Raw genomic sequence first — 22,309 nt, 5'->3', positions numbered from 1 at the left:
GGATCAATTGAAATCAAATTATCGAAGTTTTAGATTTTTGAAGTACTTACCGGCTTCATCACATCGATTTCATCAAAAGTTTTCTTTTGAATGCAATGACATAAAACTTCTTTCAGTTATCTCTCTACCCTCTTATGCTTTTGAAACTAAGACACCCAAGTATATGGTTCCTTTCTTTTTTTTTTTATTCGCGTATCCTTATACAGTATTCATCATTCCGATCGATTCATGTCGGAAGATTGTGGATCGTTTACATAGAAATAATCTCTATGTGTGTGGCTCTCTGGTTTACATTGCGTGCGAGAGATGTTAAAGAAAGCGCCATAAAAGATCCCAAACGTAATCAAGGATAATCTTTCTCGCCACAACCTTTCGCGAATTGGAGTGGAAAATTACTTCTGAGCATTACGATTGACAAATATACTCTCCCCTCCCCACAATGACCCTGTTACTTTCGTGAAGCGCGCGCCTCAATGCCAGCGCGAGATGCTCGTCATCTTCTTTGGTGATATGATTTTCTTTCTTTCGGAACACACTTCGGCCTTACCTGCATACCGCACACAGACAGAGAGAGAGAGAGAGAGATGGAGAGAGTGAACGTTCATGGCCGGCAATGGCAATGGCAGGAAGGCAATTTGCTGCCTTCCTACGGACCATTAAGCGACCGAGCGAGGCGGATGGTGAACCGTACCAACCGAATCCGCAACCTGCATAACCTTCTGGCCCACCAGTGAACGCTGCACCCTTTTAACCTGTTGCCTTACACCCGGGGCCTTAACCACGCACCTAATGGTGAAAGCTTCGACGCACACGAGGCGCACACGATTTGCCTTGGGTGGTAAAATTGCAGCCTTCCGCTTCCGCATATTCCGGTACCCCCCACGTGGTGGGGGGGGGTCCTGAGTGCCACTACAGAGGCGCGAGCACTTCTCGGTTTATTTGATTTCGTTGGCGTATAGCTCATCTTCAAGGTAGGGCAGTTATCCTGGGCCGTATATGCGCCCGGTACACGATTCGTTCGCTAGTCCCTGGAAGGTTGTCCCTCCCCGACCCCCGAAGGGTGGCTTTTCGCTTTCGGTGCAACAGGATCGACACAACCTTTGGCGTTATGAAAGAAGGCTCTCGGCACAAATGAAATATTCCACCATTTTCCCCACAAGTTCCCCTCGAGTGACGAAGGGAGCAGGGGCAACGCGGAAGGAATCGCGAGGAAAGCAATTTGAAACGGTAAAACGACTGCGACTACCCCCAAGACCAACAAAAAAAAAACGGAGTAAAGTACAAGAAGTTCGCCGTGATTTGATTGCTCGCAATTCAATTCCACCGCCATCCACTGCTTGATGCCTGATGCTGTCGTTCATCTCGGCGGCGCGGCGTCATATTTCAACTGCTTCCAGCATCGTGAGGGAATCCAAAGTTGGTCCTTGCCAAGAGAGTTTAGTCTGGGGCGATACAGAACAGCTTATTACTAGTTTGAGGTAGAGAAAAAAAAACTTTCGGAACACTTTCGAAACGAAAGTAGTTTGCTTAAAGTCGGGAAGATTGCTTGGCAACCATCCAAGCCCAAGTTCTTTCACAGTAAAAGGCTTCCGGAACACGCTGGGTACAGTAAGTAGTACACAGTTCAGTGCACTTCAGATAGCTCTATTTTTCGATTAATAAGATAAAATACAAGAATATTCAATGGATCAAAAAAACACATTCACCCTGGCTACATATGGTTGGATATGCTTTCCGACATGGATCCGCGCCCAGAAGATTTCCCAGCTTTCAAATGTTTGTTTGTCACCTAAAGTTAGCGAATTGTTTCCTGACATGGTTCTTTTTTTTTCCTCCAATAGCTGCAGTATATATAGCAATAGTAATCGTAAAAGTATGCAGCCTTCGGCGACGGCAGAGTGGCGACGGCAGCAGAGATATATTCAGCTGAGCGCTGAGCTGCAACCCTTACTCCACTACCACTAAGGTATTCCTATCACTGAATACGATCACAGTAAATTCCAACAATTTCGTCTCGAGAGATGGGTTGGGATCAAATTTTCAAAATTTCACGCAAACCATTGCTCACAGATAGCGGCTTAAGAGATACGGTGCTGCAAGACGTAAACGTAAAGTAACGAGGAGCAGGTCATGAATCATTGTTTTGTTTGTGTTTGTCTGTTGCTGTAGGAGGCCATCCAGGCAGGGGAAAAAGCCAAGATGCACAAGATGGACCGATGCGATGCAGTCCGATAGAACGTTAATGCCTAAAACGGCAAGCATTCTCTCTGCTCCTTGGTTGCCCCCTTTTCTGGATAGCTCTTTTTCGACGTCCGATCAATCACTCGTTCAGGCGCCCCCACCCCCCCGGGGAGGAGCGGGCTGCATTGCATCTCCCTGGCAAGGGTGCTGGCTGGCTTCGTCCGTACGCCGGTTCGCCCTCAAATGCCTCGAAGCGCACGTTGATGGGACTGGATGTGGCTCGTCACCAGGACGTCGACAGTTTTCTTCAGCATACCGGCGATGGCGTCCGCCGTGTCCGCTATCTTCGTACCGAGCTGATTCCAGAGGCCGACGATCGGGCTAGCCACCGGTAGCGGGGCTGCGGCCTGCGACGGTGGAACAAAGAAGTGATCAATAATGCTATCCGGCGTAGTACCGCCACCGTACTGTGGCGGTGGCGCGTTGAATTCCGTCGGTCCTGGTCGGTACGTAGGTACGTAGGGAGGTCGGACAGTAGTGGTTGTAGTGGTGGTGGTGGTGGTGATGGCTGGTTGAGCCCTAGGTGGCTGTTGTTGCTGGTATATTATCGTTGGATATGCTTGAGGTGGTGGTGGTGGTGCTTGAGGGTAAAGTGGTTGTTGTTGTTGTCCTGGTGAAGGTGGTGGTGGTGGTGGTGGTGGTGGTGGAGGTCGTTGTGGTAATTTGGTTGTCGGCGTCATCGTCGTCGTTGTTGTCGACGTCGTGGACGTCCATCGAGGTGTTGGCGGTGGCGTCGGTGGCACTCGTGTTATCTGCGAGAAAGTGTGAGAACAATTTTGCCTTGTTGGTCGTGTTGCAGTGCGTTTTGTATATGTTGGAAGCCAATCGGAGCAAAACTTTTTTACGTCACACACCACTAGGGCCTCCCGCCTTTTTATGGTCTGTAGCTCATCGCACTCAGACAGATTAAATTGTTGATCACTCAAGCAATGGAAGTTATGGATACGTTGTTACAGTGTTGTGTGTGGGGGGCAAGGCAGTAGCAAACATCAAACAAAAGCACCAGGTAGGCGCTATATGTGCGCCATGTTGGCTACTGTCCTTACACACTACGCCATGGGCGTCTGACGAATACTTACGAATCTCGTTGTCGTACGTTGAGTATTCCTGGTCGTGGTCGTGGTTTGACGCGTTACCGGGCGCGTCTGCCTTACGGTCGTGGTTGGTCTCCGTGTGGTCGTAGTGGTCGTTACAGGAGCGGGCGCGGCAAAAGTTGGCCGTACCGGATCCGCATCGTCCCCGAACCGGTTCACTAGTACCGGAGGTGCGGCCTGGCATAGGGAGTAACAGTAATAAATAATGTTATGATGGGAGCTTTGTGATGGCGTCACAAGGACATTCACAACACTGCACACAAACTCCGCTAACCACGTCCGGCGTATCCATCACCTAACCAAGCCTACAGGACTATTTTCAGAGCGCGAGAGAGAGAGCGAGAAATTCCAATCAAACCATATTCCTAACAAGCCATTCCTACATTCCGACTAGCGGGAGGGGTTTCTACAGTTTGTTTACTTGTTTGTAATTTTGTTATCCGACGACAAGAAATTTCAAATGTACCGTAGTGGCGTACTGGACCGGTGCTTTGGGCTCACTACTAGCCAGCAGCACGGAGCCCGCTGTTGCAGAAGTAGGTACCGTCGAATCTTCGTCGTCGTCGTCATCGAATGTCGTTGCCAATTGGGAGGGTTCGGTGCCGAGAGGGAACAAATTTTGAACCGAAACATCATCGAACGTGAGGTTCGATGGCGAAGGAGCGGAAGTTGTCGCCAACGGCACACCGACCGGCCGTATCTGGGATGCCAATTGTGGTCCTGACGGTGGTGATGGGCGTGCCTCGGAAGGGATCGTGCCAGCGTGCGTTGCTGCTGGTGTTGTTGCGCTTGGTTGCAGCGATTGAACGACGCCGACACTGGGGGCCACCGTCGCGAGCGGTAAGCCTTGCAAAAGCTGTCCAATTGGGGCCGCCTTTTGGGGGGGAGGGTTGTGGGTGCGATATTGGGTCAAAAGTATTTAAATGAGCATTTCTGGTGTTGCTGCAGTTGCTGCTGCTGCTGCAGATGCCAATATTGAATGTGGGTGCGGTCAAAATTGTTTGGTGGGTGGGTGGGTGGGTGCCAAGAGGAAAGTGCAAAATGGGGATCGTGATTGAACATGCTGCTGTGCCCGGAGTGCTCTCAGTGTCGCATGCTCTGTAATGTGCCTCAAAATACGTGCAGAAGTACGTTGCTGGTGGTGGTGGTGGTGCGTTGGTTGGTGGTGTAATCAGCCACGGAATTCATATCCGAGAGATCCCAAAGGATGTTTGTAGGACGCTTTACCCATGCCCCAGTTTGTTACGAAATGTTTCATGTAGAATTTATGATTTTGTTGTTACTTCACAATCACAAGGACGGTATAAACGGTATGATTGAGCTCACTAGATGCGCACTAGACGCTGGAAACGCTGTTCTCGTCAACATGCAGCGTGTTAGTTGGAGCCACCGTACGTGTTACCTGCGTTGAGGTTGGAATACAAATCATGCAGATGCGCTTCATTTTGTTTGCGAAGAAGTTTGTTCTCTGACTCATCATCAAGACAGAGGAACGGTTGATCAGTATTCCACTCTATATGGCGGAACAATCTTGTGTAGAGTATTCGTCATAACTCTTGAGGAAGCTGCTCAACATTACAGAAAGTAATATTTCAACAAAGTATCATATTCGAAATGAACACGATTGAAACAGTAGCATGAATGAGTGGAATCGTGCCGAATATATGTTTGAAGCTGTATGAAATAACATCATAATAGGATAGGATAGAGTAGCATATAATATTATATGCATAATTACTAGACGCCTACCAAAGTCAATCAAATTAAGAAGTAAAGGTTATAAAACACTCAAAATTCATACCGCTTGATGAAAAGTGGTTGAGGAAATTGAGTTCAGAATGACCTTTAACGTGGAAACCCGAATAACGAAGACAGACCTGGAAGGTATTGCTGAACAATACCCCTACAATAATGAAAACTGAATCTGCAATATCGGACGAATCGGTCATACGGATCAAATTACTCCCGTACATTTATTAGAATTAAATTCAAGACATGTATTGTGAGTTTTGTCAACACCCATAAAAAACTGATAAGAAAAGAAAATTCTCACCACAATAAAGGGAGTATACCTGATAAGAGAATGCCTGGAGCTCTTCGATTCAGCTCCCAACGAAGCGATCGGGCTATCTTTACCAACCAAAAAATCGAAGAGAAAACATTGTAATCGTATCATTTCGATATCCTCACCAGCATACCAAGCTCATCAGGCCTCCGGGCTATCACCGATGACCACACGTTCCGATCAATGCGTCATCATGCTCAGGCCAACGCTTGTGCGAAACACATCCACTCAATCAGATCTCTTTTGCATTCAAGTGAATGTAGTCGATGGACAGAGATTTAATTGACTTGGCCGAGTAGGTTCTCCCTGTTTAATTATTCCAGTTCGTTTGATATCTTCAGTAAATAATGAACCTTAAACATTGCTTGTTTCATATCCGAGAATTTAATTAATCGAGGTTGCGTTCCATCCGCTGCTTGTGCTTTATGTTCTCTTTCCGATTTATCTTTAATGAGCCCTTGACAAGAGCAAACATACTCACCGATAAGCGAGATTACCTTTGAGGCACACTATTCGGTCGGGTTCGATACAATAAGGATCCATTGAAATTGGTAACAGTGAGCCGATTAACTAACAATCGACTACGTCGCATAATGAAGCAAAGCGCCACTCTTCCAGCAGCCTGTTTGTTGCGTTTTCATCCACCTCATTAAATGACTAACAGTCCACTTAATAATGTACGAGCTGCACGTGACAGCTGCATGAAAAAAGGATTTCCGTTTTGGACAATACACAGGCTCCACACTCATATTGGGACACCACCAACCAAATGGGAGGGAAAATCGATCGTCGGCGTACCAATATTAATAAGCTGCGCTGCGTTATGCCTGCGCTCAATAATGAAAAATATCCTCCACACCAATGTTCCCTTTTTTGGTGCATTCGCACGAGTTTCCGCGTGCTGTTAATTCCCAATTTAACGCCTGACAAGCTCGCTCCTCGCTTCGGCCCAGTCGGCCCCGTTCGGAGTTGGGCGTAGTGATAAATCGAATGCATAATTAACAGCAACCCGGCTGTTCCCGACAATCCAGCCAATGTCACCGAAGGAGTCGCAGGGGGTCGCACACACACACACACACACACGCACACACGGTTCAATGGGCGATTTAACGTCATAATTCATCACTCCAGAGCGGAAGCTCTCAATAGCTACATGATCGGTTCTGACCAGTGCTGGTGTCGCCATATAATGGCGTCATACGATACCTTCTCTCACAATACCCATCGAAATGCGTGTGTGTGTGTGCGTGATACTACCGGAACCGGAACACCCAACCTACGTCGATTCTTCAACAACCTCCAATTCCCGCAAGTCGGAACGCAGTGAAAGTAAGTTTATGGTCCTGGTGATATGGATTCTCGTACTCTGTGTGTGTGTGCGTGCTTGTGTGTGTGTGTGTCTGTATTGTGTGTATTCCATGGTCCTGTTTTCATTCGCCACTACACTACAAAGCAACCGGAGTATTAATCGTACCGTCCAGCTGGTTACAAACTACAAAATGGTTGTGCCCACTAAGTCTAAGCGGGTTTGCATTGCATAGTCACCGCTATGCCCATCTTCCGCCACATTCCGTCGTCGTCCCGTGCCATCACCCGTTAGATGCACCATCCAAAGCGTCAGCGAACCACCGTTAGTGATGTTGAGATAGTAATTGACCGGTACCGGTACTACTACGGGTTGCTGGGAGGAGTTTGATACCGAACCCTGGCCCTCGATGATACCGGCGTCGTCTCCGCCGCCGCCAGGCGTACTAGTAGCGGTCGGTGTTGCTATCGGCGTCGCCGTCGCCGACATTGCCGGCTGGCTAATGATAGGGGTTAGGTTGGTGAGGTCGACGGTTGGATTAGGGGAAGGCATTGCACCGATGCCCGGTCCGATGCTGCTAGAGGCCGGTACCCGTGGTGGTCGGGGGGGTTGTTGTGGTGGTCCAGAAAGGGTGATGATGGTGGAGGTAGTAGTGGAGGTGGTAGTAGGGAGGTCGCTGTTGCTGCTACTACTACTACTAATGCTACTAATGCTACTGCTGCTAGGGTTGGTAGAGGATGGGAATAAAATTTGTGCTACCGGTGCCGGTGCCGGTGGCCGCGGTCGTTCGGTCGCTGGCGCAACAGCCGGCGGGAAGGAGGGGATGGCGGCTGCGGGCGTGTTCGGGTTCAGGCCGCCGGTCTGCTGCTGTCCGAGCAGTGCCGGATCAATCACTACGCTCTGTACATTGCTGCTCTGGGTGGCGGGCTGCCGATCGAGGTCATTTCTTACCGGCCTGTCGTTACCACCGTTCTGTACCACCGTGTTACCACCAGAGCCGATGCCTCCTGCTCCTCCTCCTCCTGTGCCTCCTCCTGTGCCGCCATTGCCACCAATCTGGTTGAACTGCAGCCCCCGGAGGTACTCCTCGAACCGCCGATGGTACTCGCCGGATGGATCCCAGCGTTCACGCAGTGCCCGGTACTGGTCCGGATAGTCGTAGTACAGCCGCGTGATGATTTTCAGCGCGTTCTCCTTCTGGATCGGTGAGCAGCGGGCACACTTGGTACGCAGCGCCTCCGGTAGAATCCCTGCAATGGTACAACGCATGCAGACATGCAGAAAGGGGTTGTGTTAATCCAAGCAGAACAACAAGTTCGACCCCGAGACTAGCGGCGGAAAGGTCACCTTAAAGCGAACCGAACGAAACGAAGTGTATGCGCAAATCAATCATCGCAAAGCAAATAGTATTACTTTACAGATGAAGCAACAGCGAAAAAAATCCCCATTTACGCCTCATCCCATGTTTCTAATCATCTCATTAAACTCTCTAGCTCCACCGCTTACCGCACCAGGGGTTACCCTCGTGTCGAAAGCAATTTGCCGCGCATCTTCCACCGTGAAACCGGGGCGTACAAATCGGAACTGAAACCCACCCTTAGCCAGCCAGGTTGATGGGAATTGGTGTGCTCGAGAATGGGAAAAACGGTTTTTGGGTGTTCCCTCCGCGAAGAAAAAAAAAACTGCCGCAGAAAAGGCCGCAGAATCCCCATTCAGCACGCCAGGTTGTGAGTGAGATAGCATTCCGAGTAATGATGTATCGAAGGTAACGAACAACAAAGGTAGCAGCGTAAAAAAAGCTGCCTTTCGCACGTCTGTCAATGCAGCAATGTAACTGAGACGCTGCGCTCGCATGAAGCGGCTGCGGGAAGAGGGCGTCAGCATAAATGACGCCATAAATAATGTGGTACTCCGGTTTGGAGTTTCAACCATTCAGCGAACGTTCCAGGCAGTGTAAGTGTTGCGCAGCCACCATCGGAACACACCGTATGTGTGTGGCAATTTTGGGGATTTTTTTTAAAGGTGGCAACGTGGAAATGCTCATGAAATATGATGCTTCATAAGATGGAGGGATACAGACTTCGTCCTGTTGTCCCTTCCCTTCCCAGGCAATCAATCTGCTCCTCATTTGTTCCGTAATTGCTTCGTGACGTCTTTGTGAAGGAAGCTGTGGAGCAGATTCACGATTCGTTACCGTGTGAGCATAAACGTACTTATGGAGAGGGGGGGTGGGAATGAATGGCGCCCTTTTGTGTTGAATGTTAGCACTTAGATTGCGGAGTCATTTGACATTAGGTGCTATATAATCGCCTTAGCGAGATTACTCTGGGAATCTTGGGTGAAGTTCTGGCTTCAGTGACTCTAGTGATTATCGTTTGTTAAAGTGGATTGACCGATATTAAACATACTGTAAAGCGATCCATTTTATTAAGATATGGCATGCTATTAACATTTCTATAAGCATCTATACAATTCCTGAGCATGGATAGATATCGAATGCCAGATATAGTAGAATGGATGTTCATATTTATACATTCTCTCTAACAAAGCTAATGCATGAACTATGTAGGATTTATGTGTTGCAAAAACTCCGAATGAATGACTCGTTCATGTGACAATCAAGGCACGTTACAAGCATTTCATATTCTGATTCTCTATCAACCCTTGAGGAGGAACAAACAAAGGCTCTTGAAGGAAAAACAGAAAGCCACATTTTTAATGAAAACAAAATCGTAAAATCCAAAAGCACTGCTCTCCTCTTCTCTCTTTAAATTCGTTTCCGGCACCCAGGTGTGCTAATTCTTCATTCACGGCAGGAAACTAACCTCATCCTGTCGAAGCATCGCTGCATCTACCAAAGAAACTATTCGGTCAAGGCGAGCGCATTTGATGACACTATCAAGAGGGTGTAGACGACACGAATAGAAGAGCGAATCGGTTGGCAAAACCGGTGCCCGTGCTAGGAATAAATTTAATTTCAATCTTCATCATCTCCACCTGTGTTGCGCAGCGTACGTGTCGATGACGCTCTGCTCAACCTGTTGAGCCGGTTCTACTCGCGAATGAGGAACGAAGAATGCAACCCTGGCGGGACTTGCACTCCGACAGGGTATGCAAATCCTCAGTCAAATGCGAGTATATGTGTGCCCCAACACACCTACTAAAATTGCGAGCCATATTCGAATGCACCTCCGGGTGCTTAATGATTGTGTGGTTCCTAGTTTGGAAAGCTTTCTTTAAACCATTCCGTCGAGTCGAACAGTTATTTTGGTTCGGTCACACCTTCAGACGACTCGCGAGAGAAAGCCAAAATGATTTCCCTTTTTTCCCTCTCTTGTAAACCGCTGTTCGACGCGCACTTCTTCTGCTACTTGCGCCATGACCGGGGCTGCGACATTAGGTTGACACCACAAACTAGGTCAATCTGGAATAAGCGGAGCTGCGGCTGAATGTGGGTTAAGATGCGATGCAAAAGGCGTGAATAGTGAATAAATTGCGCTCGCTGCAATTGACAGCTATCGCTGGTATTCGCATTTGTCTTGGTTGTAGTAGAAAGTACGGTTCAGCAGAAAATAACGCGTTTCTCTATTCCACTCCCTTAGGGCTCGTAGTCTACGTTCCCTCCGTTGCTGTTCTACTTATGGTGTAGAAGAGCTGGCCGCCATGATGACGCCAGAATGCAGTCGGATAGGAGGTCTCTGTGGAGACCTTTTAGTGAATGGGATGTAGACCCTAGACCAGGCTCCAACTGGATCAGATGAATAACCTTTAAGATTACCGAAGGTGAATACACCCTAGTAGCAGCAGCTACCCCCGACTGTTGCGGCTTTGGGGCAACTGTACTTTCGAAAGGAAACAAAATACCTTTGCTCCGAGTGCGGTGGTCGGAAGCTACCGAACCATTAAAGCCGACATGTATGAACCTCTCAGCTACCCTGGAAGCTTTACCGCAGGAACCTTTGTGCTGTTGGGGAAAGATACCGGGCCACCCTTGGGCCCGTCCCAATTCCACTTGCTTGTATGTGTGTGTGTGTTTGCGTACGACCCCTGCAATGGTGTGGCACTTTACAGCTTGACCAACATGTGGTAGCTCACTCCCCCGGCATTGAGCGATGAGACGTGGAATGACGCTTCATACCGAGCTTTTCCGGTTAGCGTGCATACGATGAGTGCAAAGGAATGAATAAATGATATGTTGTGGTGCCGTTCTCGACGCAGGATACGAAATTCAGCTTGAGGATTCGGTCGAAGGGTCTCGGGAGACCATTTGACACGTTCCAACCATTTCGGACACCATCAACCCGAATTGACGATAAGGAAACTCCTTTACGAGAGTGGTTCGAGCACGGAACCTTTGGGCTCTCGACATCTAAAATCTCGACAAAAAAACGCTGCTTCCATTGCACACCCCCTTCTCCCCTTTGGGTGTGTGACATTCATGTCGTGTAGATCAGATTAATCAGACCGATCGTGCCAAGTACACTAAATGAGCCAAAGGAGAACAGGGAATGTCGGTTGCTGGGGCGAGAGGCAGGAAATGCATTTGGTTGAGGTTGATGCTGTTTGAAGTAAACCCGATATGGCAGGTTTAGTGTTTTCGTATCCACACAACGCTTAAACCAGCTGTATCTGGAAGTAGACAGAGAACCCCACGAGCTATGAGGGTGAGACGCATATAAGGTAGGTATAGCCGTACAACCAACGAGGAGGCATCCCATCCCATGAACGCAGTACGCCGAGTATCACGAGGCACGAACGCCTATGGAACCCGTTTCGCAATCCCCCAGAGTGTAGCACCCAGCAGCGCGGGAATTGACTGTCGTAAATTACCATTTAATGGGAAGATAAAACCACATCTAGCTCGTCGCCCTCCTCGGCCGCCGCTAATGCCATCGTCGCTGATCGGATCCGTTGCACCCGGAAAAGCTGACAAGCTTTCCCGGTGTAGCACGTACCGCATCGATGTCATCCGGACCGTCGCGCAAAGTCTCAGCCCTTCCCCTGCTGGGCGCATCAAAATGCACACGACATGTTACACTCACATTCATCAAGATTCCGAGCCGGGCTCACGGACTGCCATGCTGACTTCACAGGCCAAAGATCGAGCGTTTATAAGGGCATGGCACCTGAGGGCCGGCTTGCTAAACTGCGGAACAATGCACTGATCTATCGGCGTTTAGATCCCACCATTGGTGCCACGGGCTAAGGTGGGTTAATTGTAATGAATGTCTTTGAAGACCGCTGCTGGGCTGTAGCGACGATGATGTCATTCAAGTCGGATTTGTGACAGACTCGAGACGCATTTGGAATGAACAAGAAGATGGAGGATTAATTCCTGGAACGTTTGAATTTATCAAAAAGGGTTCAAATTCAAAGGCACGCTTAAAGCCCGAAAAAAGGATCCACATTAAATGAATTGAAGCCCAGTTCGAAATACCTTTCGGGTTTTAGTTTGAAAACTACTCCATCTACCAATTTGTGACGACTACGTGAACGTGCTTGTCGTATATGTTGTTCAACAAATCGAACGCTTCCCCCCGGGAAGATGGAAAGATGGATCACGATATTGTAACGGGAGTGCTCCATGCCGCAAAGGAGGAATCCCTTTAAATCACTTTCTCGCTACACCGTAATCCCGCCTTCGCACTGTTCCACTTACGTTCTGCGCTTTGTTTGCTGTCTACGGTGGACTAGCTGTTTGTTATTCTGCTTACCTCCAATTACATATGTAAAGAGGTTTTTGGTCGCCCAGAACTCGTGTGTGTGGATTCAGGTGCGCCGTAGTAATGGATGCCAGGGGCTGGGCCGTAGTCGTTGCCTCGAGGATATCTGGCAACGAGCAGACGCCTTTATGGCGTAAGTTCGCACAATCCCCGTGTCTGGACCACGCACCAACGACAAGAGAATACAAAACGCTATCCTTCCCCGATAGGATGGTGCTACTGCTGCTTCCGACAGCCCCTGTCATAGACACGCCGCACAACAACGAAACGGGGAACGGATCCGGTACACGGGGAAGGTAAACACAAACCGCACTCACAACAACCGCCACCGGCGCGTCGTCCGTGAGACGCGCAAAACTTTCTCTTTAAGTTTCCGTTGTTCAAGTTGTCGCGCGTTTGTCAACAAGCGGGGACTGTCCGGGACCGTAACAGGGGGAAGCCGTTGTTCGGATTGCTCGCCTCTTTGTGGTATTGCGCATTGGATGATGCCGAGGCCCACCCACCGTGTGGACTACTTTCCTGCTGCTGCGTATCTTGTTCTAGTGCGCGTGATTCCCTGATACTCGGATGCTGGTCGGTAAATGAATTGACTTCGCGAGCTGAGGAAAGCACCCCAGGAAGAAACTATTGGTCGGTCGTCGCTGAAGTAGACCAGAAAACTTGGTTTCGCACCAGACACGATCGAGACACGGTGGCTTTTGTTTCGACTTCGAAAGCAGCAGGAAGCATAAGCTTCCCTATTGTCCATCGGCACACCCGGATGACCGGAGATTGAATGCTGCTCGCCAATCTCTCGGTTATGAAATCATATTCCTGCGTCTGGCGCCAGCAGATCCCGGTGCGGTGAACTTTGCGAAAGACGCCTTCCGACGCGGTTACGAAATCCCGTTGAGCCCCACATTGCGCCACGTCCAGAAAGTATGCTAAAACATCCGTAACATATTCCCCCGGCTTCGGCAATCCCAGCCCACGGCACGTCCGGTCGTAGATCCAAACATTCAAACATTCCTCAACTCATCGCCAATCGCATGCAAATCACAATGCTTCCTGCTTAGTTAGAGTGTGTGTGTGTGAGTGTGTGTGTGAGTATGTGATTGTATGTTGGCCACGGTGACGAGGTCCCGCATTTGTCCGGTTGGTTCTTCTTCCGGCTACCTTAATACCTGGCCCCCTGGTTTCGGCATTTTTTGTCGTCTGTTTGTTTTGCTCCAACCATTCGAGGGGACCATACTTTCTCCCTGACATTAAGAGGAATGATTCATGACTGGAGCCGGCCGTAACGGGCGGCCTTTGGCTGTAGGAGACGGAGAAGCAGGATAGATTGCATTCCACCGGTCGTTTTTGTTACGAATCACCTTGACAAAGCGTCGGCGAGTCCCTTTACCCGATGATGACCAGCCGTTTCGGAGGGCGAGATGGTCATTGCGCATGGAATTTATGCTAATTAGCGGTGATCCGTTTTTTTTGTTTCGTTTTGTTTTGCTTACTTTCTCCCTTCTGCTGGCCCAGTGACCTTCTTCCCCGGCGAAGATGACGATCCCTATTACGGTTGAAAGTGAAAGGCGATAAAGTGACCTTCGCCGCGTCGCAGAGCGCCTGAGGTTTTGTTGGCTGGCCGACCGTGCCGTCTGGCCATGGGTTTGACTTCTCGCAAACCGTGGTTCTGATTTATTTGCATTAGAACATCCCCCGAAAAGGCCTTTCGCCCAAATAAGGGGTTTCGCTCAAGGTATTTCCCGGGCTTTCCTCGAAGCACCTCATCGCTCTCGTACCATGATTCCGGTCCAAGATCATGGTAAGGTTCACACGCAAGTGAACATTAGCAGCGTTTCAACATAACCCGCATACATTATCGGTTATTTAGCGCACCAGAAGAAAAAAAAAACCCGAAATTTGCAGAGCGAACATTACAGCATGACATAACCGTAACGTGCAGGATCGGCTTGAAACGCGTCAAACATCGTGCCCGCATCGGCATTCACCCGACAAATGGGGGCAAATTATCCGGTTGACCGGTTACGTCCGGTTCCTGTAAAACGAGTGCGAAGGGACTAACTGACCCGCGGACCCAAATGGCGATACGAGCACGGTATTTGTGGAGTGCTAGGTGACGCACCTGGTCACCTTTGACCCGCTAGCTACACATTAGGATAATCACGCCCGGTGATCTTTGCTCTTGAGCACCGAAGGGATGGCTGACTGACTTCACGATAAAACTCCCCTTAAATAAACTACCACACCCGCACCGATGGTGAAGGTCGCGGTTTATGCAGAAAACCTCACTTTCATGCTTCGATGGTGAGACCATTTGGGTGATGGGTGGGAAAATTATTCGAACATCAGAAAGTGAATTAAAAAAGGTCTCAGCAATGTAATCACTAGCATGCGAGTACGAATGGCACCAGGTACTAAGGCACGCAACGGGAACCTTGTGCAGTCACATTAGAATTGCTAAACCCATTGGTCGCCCCACATGATGGTGGTACGGTTGAATGACCAATTTTCGAAAAGCTGCTAATTATCCGCAAACCTCGCTCTCGAACACGACGCCTTGGCACGGGTGTTTGGAACGATTGTTTTGATCCACTTTTGCAACGATTTGCATGGAAAGTGATCGATTTGATTAGGAAGGCTCGAAACATTTGGAACGTGTTGAAACTTTAATCCTACGTCAACACTAGGAGCTCATGTCTTGAACAGTAATATGTTTAGATAATTCTTTTCGAAGATTATTTTCTACTTAGAAAGTTGAACTTCAAACAAACGTCTACATTTATACTCGTTTTTCCCTTCTTTGTCCTTAGTTATTGATTCCTTTTGTCCTTTAAACGAACAATAAGAAGTTAATGAATTAAATATAAAATTAATTGAACCAAAGTTAAAGGCACAAAATTGAGTTCATCTGTCTGACAGATAATTTCGCACAGATGCGAGTGCTGTCCATAAATGGTTCTAGATAATCTCCTACTACGAACTCATTACAGGATCATCGCAACACTAAACGCGCGAAGTACCGCTGCTTAGCCAACTAGATACTCACGCTTCAGGTCTTTGCCCTCCGGTGGGCACGGTTTGCGGCTCAGCAGACAGTCAACATAGTTCGAAACCAACCGGTTGCTGCCCAAGATGGTGTCAATGTCCAGGTTATCGTATCTGGAAAGGAAGACGATGGGAAGAAAAACGGAAGAAGATGAATTACTGACGATCGGTCAACGGTACTGCCGAGGTGCCGAGGGCACGAACATCCTGCCATCCATTGGCCAGTCATTTTGCATTTCGAGCGCATTTCCGTCCGGACGGAGTCCGGACTTTTTGGTTCCCAAATTGTTGATCAGCGCAGACGTGGTTGTGCTTGCCATCGAACCGATGTGCGTGATTTATTGCCAGTCCGGGGTGACACCCGTAGCGACGGTAATTAATCTTCCCCGGTAGCGTCAAAGGTTGAGCGATGGCTGGCAGGGGACATACCATCGCATTGTGGGAGCTAATGAGCGGTTGGCCAGCGGATATAAGCGCTGCGGATATAAATCACCGCCATGCGATGAAGGGGGGGTTGGGCGATTGGCGAATAACAAATTCGTATCATTACGGAAACAGGAATGTACGATTCATTAGTTAATGCTGCAAATGGATGCACATTATGCGGCACGCCTGCTGGAGTGCAGAGGTGTTGGCGGAATACGGCGCACTTTGCAATTGATTTCGATCTCGAACGATGATCGCACGTCCTACACACACACACACTCGTTCCACGGATGAAGCTGCCTGGAATGATTGTGTGATTAGCAGTGGTTGTAATCCAACAATGCATTAGTGTATCAGCTAATGTATCATCATTTAAGATCTGATCGCCACACCCAATCCGCCAAACCGGTTGTTTGTTCGCAGCAGCAGCAACAGCAGCAGCAGCAACCTGCAGATGCAAACGAAGACTGTTTGGGATTTCCAAATGCATGATTCCTGTTCGTGATGGTTTTCGTCGTTCCAAAGCAACATATTTTGGAATCGAATCTCTCGAACCAAAGAAAAAAAAAATAATAAACCGCCATACACCAAACCGGTCGAAAGGAGGAGTTTTCTTTCGGAGTTCTGTGTCAAAATGTTTTAAAGCGAGTCTGCTGCGGCAACCCTCCTTAGAACGCGACCGGTATTTCCCTCGAATCGTTGAAGGTCATCGCTGGTTTGGTGTGAGCAAGAATAATCTTGGAGCATCTCTTCTCCAACCATCCTCGTACCGGTAAATAAGACCACAAACGGCCCGAATGACGAACACTCGAGACTCGAACCACTACTGATCAATTTGAGTTCGACCCCCTCTACTCTCGTGGACGACAGGAGGACAAACGTTTGGCCGAAGTGATTTGCAAACAGGACCGTATTTGCGCGAACATTTGGCACGGTAGACGCAGAGACCGTGCATTCGGGGGAGCACCACCGTCCAACCGTTTGATCGGAACATTATTCGGTACCCATAGCCTTCCCCGAATTGCGAAGAGCACTGCGGGAATGAAAGGGTGAAGAAAAGGGGTTCTGTTTATCATCCTCGCCAGTCCTTAAGAGAGGTGAAGTTCACAGAAGCAAGATGTTGCTCATTATTGGTGTGTCTTGTACGCACGCAGTGTCCAACGAAGAATGCGCGTCTGAGGAGCGCTCAGAACGCTATTTGAACATCATTTTCTCAACACCTCAAGAGGCCCATCAGGGAAGATGGTGTTTAATGGAGGGGAAGCGCTGGATAAACTTATTAATTCCCGACAAACAGCCAAATCGGACTGACTTGAAAGCAAAAGGTGGAGAGGATAAAAACAGCATTCTAATGCATGTTGCGAATCATCGATGAAGCAGCTGGTAGATGAGATTGGAATTGATCGCGTTTGTGGTCGTTTTTTTTGCCATAAATCCTCAACACCCTCAACTCACTCCCGAGATTCCAGGCAGATCTTATCAGCGCAGCATGCCTCAGTTAATGCTATGCCTCGGTCACCCGGTCCGATCCCCAGCTCACGCGTGCACCAATGGAATTCGTTTCATTAATTAAACCAATTCGATTCGTACCGTATCATCACAAGTACGGTTCTCGGGCACGTGTTCCGTCATGTTCGATTTCCAATTCTAATACCACCGGCGGCAGGGCACGAGGATTGCAATTGCTGGTGATTGACGTTGGATGCCACATAGCAAACGTGTGATCATCCTTTTGATTTATCCGTACTTGACCACAGTTGGCAGTCGAGCAGAAATCTCAGATAACCGCAGTAACCTTCAGTTGTTTTGTTTTTTTCGTTTTCAATTCCTTCCGACAGCACTAACTGCGTTGCATTATTCAATGTATGCAAACGTGTTCTATTTGAATAGAGCAAAACAAAAACAAACTGGATAGAAGGATGGATTGATGATGACTTACCCTGAACTACGGCGTTCCTGCAACTCATCGTTTACGCTACAGGGAGCAACAGAATCCAGCGAGAAATCAAGAGCAATACACTTCGCATTCGCACCGTGGGCTGCACAAAAGCATGTAACATCCCCTAACATCACCATCAGCCCCATTCCGGCTACAAGATTCCGGTAGTTGTTGTCACTCATGTGTGACACGGTGTCACAACCACTCCCAAAGGCGTCGATGCTGACGCTCGTGACGGGGCAATTATGACGAAGATACAAGTATCCTCCAAAAAGCGATAAGGTTAGCAACCGGCAGCAGCAGAGTTCAAGGAGCGATCACCGACGGATCGGCTACTGAAATGTTCAGCCGTAGCCAACGATTCCTCATTGGCAGAATTTGGCGAGTTTGGCGAGTGAGTTGCAGTTATGCAAAGCATTGGTTTTTTTTTTTTTGTAAGCTTGCTGTCTACCGGTTCCACACTCCTTGGGTGGCTCTTCAGCCACAAAAGCCAAACAATTACCACAGATGATGATGATGATGATGATCCCACCGCCGGGCTGGTTGGCCCTAGAGCGTCAGACTTCGCACACATGAGTGCCATCGTAGCCGCAAGTTCCATGAATGATTGGTTAAAGGTCAGTAAAAGCCAAAAATGGTTCGCTGGGCGGAACTGGGCAACATCAACCGCAACCAAGTCGCCAGCAAGCACCATTTGCCCAATCATCGTAACACAATCGTCGTCCGGCTTGCGGCACGTGGAGGCATCAATATTGATTGTTTGTCGGTTTGGAGTTTCATAAAAAAAAATCGAGAGTGACTGCACGGCCAGGGCCAAAAGGCGACTCGCACCGTTTTATGGTTGTTACACTTCTGCATCTTCCGGAATAATTCGTCGGATTGGAGCGATGCTCAAGTGAATCTCTTTCAAGGTTCTGGCAGAGTCTCACAGTAGGACACTGGGGATGCACCCACGACAACGACGACGACGACGACGGACGACGCAACCTGCACTAGAGAGTACACCGGTAGTGACCTTCTGTATCGGTAACTTTGTTGCTTTCGAACGTACGTCGATCACTGCTCATGGGCTCGTGTCCTAACGCGGAACTGATTCGTGAAGTCCGATATTTTTTCCGTGCAGAAAAACAATCCGGACGTCCGGATTCACCCCCGAAGAACCATCTCGGTTACTGCGATGATCACTCAAAAACGAGTTTCGAACACTCTCTCTCTTCTTACCGTTTCAGAAGACAGCGTGACCTTACCTTGGACTGTACAACGTTCTGGCCAGTTCCTGCGACTTGACGAAATTGAGAAACGCCAGCACGGCGCTCGCGAGCAGCCAAACTTTCCGCATCTTTCCACCAACGGACCGATCCAGGGACTGGGGAGCACAGGATAGCACGCCACGGGTGTCTCTGATGTCTGAATGTCGAGTCTCTCTGTAGATGTGGCTCACTTTAAAGCCGGCACTCGGTTGGTAGGTCCTTTGTATTTGCACCCTTTTTATCACGCAATCACATCACACAATCTTCACATCTAGGCACGCTGGCAGCACTCGCAGCCTGGGACTTTACTCACATATCGCGTGCACGACACCTACTGCTGGGCACGCACGGTACGTCGTACGCCGGTTTTTTCCCAGAATAAACACTATTGTCTCCGGGAGTCACTTGGATTGGGTCGTGCTTAAACGCTCATCCATAACCACACGTCATACACCAGGGAGACTAATGTTGGGTTTTCCCCGAAACTGCCACACTGCGCACTAGGAGCGGTATACTCCGATGCTGACTTGAACTTCGAGGTGATTGGTAGATTGCTTACTTGCTACCCACAGTCCGTCGGTTACACAATTCGGAACAACCACTTAACTAGCGTTTGGTGATGCCAATGTTAATGTTGTGATCATTTGGTCTGGGTGGAAAAGAACAGAAAGAAGAAAAAGATGGCGCATTAGAGAAGGCATTTGCTGGACGCACACACACACACTCACACCAGCCGGTCTTTCGGCATGATAAACCTAATGTCCCAAAAGGGCGTTACTTTCGAATGACACGCTCGAACACGCTGGTCTCTGGTGGAGCGTCAAACCTTGGCTAAGGTCGATCGAAGCGAAGGATTGTCGATGGCGCACCGGGCCACGGGAAAGACATGCGCGTGTATATATGGTGAAGGTTCGGGCCGCAGTCATGGGGCCCGTAATTATCATCGAAAGGAAAATGTTTATTAATTGCCCCCTGGACCGCTGATCGGTTCGACTTGATCCGGGGTTTGGTGAGAATTGGGCTCCGTTCCCCTCCCCTCCTCGGACGCAATTTAGCGATGCGCTTTCTATAGAACTTGCCCGATGCCAGATGGGCCGACTTCGCCGACGTTCCATAGTGTACCGACGATTACCGGCGTACCTTGGAGTCTCCGTTCACTCGCGAGTGCGTCATGTGAATGTTCATTGCAAAACCCGCTACCCCATTCTGTACTCCGGTACGGCAAGGTTACCACCGGCGGAGTGCAGTCGAAGTACAACGATTTGGATCCGATTACCGCACCGGAGAAGGTGGGTTCTAGTCAAGGGTATACCGTGGGGGAATCTGACATTGGTCACGAGATCATCGCACGAGAGTCTCGCCCATCACTCGCCCATTAGTCTGATCGGTCGGTCGGTCTGTCTGTCTGTGGCGGCTCTGGATGGCCTCTCGTTGATGGAGACCAGAAGGTCATCGGATTTATTGTATCAGCAAATAAGCTGTTTAGTTTGTACGGACAACTAGCCGATAGGTTGATTTCGGGCTGCCAAACAAGATGGGAAGCTCCATGGCTGGGCAATGCCGATCCTATATTCAACATCTTGATGCCCTATATTACACGCAAGACAACCAATACTAAGTCGAAAGCTGAGTCGCGAGTAGCAAACAACTAATAATGCGGCTAAACCCTCGAAGGTCACACCAGGACCAACGATGATCAGGTATTGCCGAATCAATAGGCCAAAAATTGACAAAAACAAACCTGAACCGTGTTTGTGTCCATCTTATCGCTTGTGTTGCGGAGCTTTTGCGTTGTTTTCACAACCGAAAACCGGCCAACCACTGGCCGGAAGAGAACTCGTTATGGAAGTAATATTCACGGTCGACGGTGCGAATTATTAGCTTTTTGGTGACTTTCGACTCATAACCGGCGCCAGGCTGGCGCGCTCTCCTTCCGAACAGGGAGCTCGAGTGGAGAAGGTGAACCAAAGAAAGCTTGATAGCGAGCGATCGAAACTAACTTGCCAAGGTGCGAAATGTCTTTTACGTTCCAGCCGGGGAGTCCGTGGATAATTCGCGCGATTTATTAAAACTTTTCTCGACTCCTCTTCCTTGCCAACATCATATAACGGTTATCGATGGCCTCTATTACGATGCGCCACGTTACGAGTGGATGGCAAGCCACTTTCTACGACACCGGCGACTGGCGCCACACGCCACACAAGAAGCAAGAAGCGCCTGGACCACCGTCGACGCCGACATTACACACAAACGGTCCCGTCCGTAACCAATGGTCACGAAGCTACGAAGCGGGCCTTTTGCCTCCACCGAAGCCAGAGGATTATTGATGGTCCAACATCAAACACCCGACACCTTGGCATCGGAAGGAGAATGCCAAGGAACACCAGAAGACCTCCTCCATGCAAAACAGCATCGCGTGTCGCCCCACCGGGGTTGGCCAGCCGACGGGAGCCGGTGTGAGATCGCCGCTAATCAGTCAGGCGAGGCTCCCTGGCACGCGAACTCTCGAGGGGCAAATCAACGTCCAGCCCGATACGGTGTGGCCTATTTAGGGCTTAAAGTGTAATTTGGCTGGCCAACTTTTCGGGTTCGGGTTCGGATTCTAACCTCGGTCACGATTATCGTACTGACCGCCGGCAGGCTAGCAAAGCCCCTTCCTTGGCGAATTCCCGGACGGGCAAAACGACCCAGAGCTAACGCTGGCCATTTTGAGAACCACCCCACAACCGCGCTGTCCCTCCGTCTAATGACATCCCATTTGTTATGGTCAAGCGTTACGGGGAGGTGATGAGATTAGAAAAGTATTGGCCTCGGGGTGGCGCAACAAATGGTGTCCCATCCCAAGAGCCCTGACCTGACGGCGGATGCTGACAGGACGGATCAGGTCGAAAGATGATTAATGCGCCCACCCCGGGGAGACTCCTCTCATTATCTGACCGTAATCGGTCCATCGGGAACATGCCGATGACGCTCGACTTCATTACTTCCGAGCGTGTCCAGGTTTGCTCCAAGATCCTTCATGTTTTTTTTTCTATTTCTTACCCAAGGTATGCTAATGGCCGATGGCCGGCAGCAATAGCGGAAGATGGTATTCTATAGCATAGGGTATAGGTATCGATCATCTTGCCATCTATGCAGATGCCGGTGTCGGTGTATCATAAATGTTTTATGAGTTTATAGCACACATTTTGCGGAATCCGGATTCGAATGGATTTCTTTCAGACCC

The 22,309-nt window shown here is 49.1% G+C and overlaps 1 protein-coding gene across 1 annotated transcript; it reads right to left on the bottom strand.

Annotated features, from left to right (window-relative positions):
* Nucleotides 1-1,604: 1,604 nt before the first annotated feature.
* Nucleotides 1,605-19,732, bottom strand: LOC125952380 (uncharacterized). The gene is made up of 5 exons (XM_049681830.1): nt 19,081-19,732; nt 15,470-15,582; nt 7,466-7,956; nt 3,321-3,512; nt 1,605-2,588 (listed from the first exon to the last, which is right to left on the bottom strand). Exons 1-5 carry the CDS (start codon nt 19,170-19,172, stop codon nt 2,421-2,423), a joined length of 1,056 nt encoding a protein of 351 aa, XP_049537787.1. The 5' UTR covers nt 19,173-19,732; the 3' UTR covers nt 1,605-2,420.
* Between the last annotated feature and the right edge of the window lie 2,577 nt (nt 19,733-22,309).

The sequence above is a fragment of the Anopheles darlingi genome, chromosome 2 (genome assembly GCF_943734745.1).
Source record: "Anopheles darlingi chromosome 2, idAnoDarlMG_H_01, whole genome shotgun sequence".
Classification (NCBI taxonomy): Eukaryota; Metazoa; Arthropoda; class Insecta; order Diptera; family Culicidae; genus Anopheles; species Anopheles darlingi.
Note: the sequence above shows the minus strand (reverse complement) of the source record. Positions and strands in the feature narration are given on the sequence as shown.

What these genes read in the sequence shown, in the direction of transcription:
- LOC125952380 (XM_049681830.1), bottom strand. Translation starts at nt 19,172, where the DNA reads ATGCGGAAAGTTTGGCTGCTCGCGAGCGCCGTGCTGGCGTTTCTCAAT. An exon ending in AGAACGTTGTACAGTCCAAG is followed by an intron (nt 15,583 to 19,080) that starts GTAAGGTCACGC and finishes CTTCCTTTCCAG; the next exon opens with ATACGATAACCTGGACATTG. An exon ending in GGCCACCGGCACCGGCACCG is followed by an intron (nt 3,513 to 7,465) that starts GTAGCACAAATT and finishes TCCCTATGCCAG; the next exon opens with GCCGCACCTCCGGTACTAGT.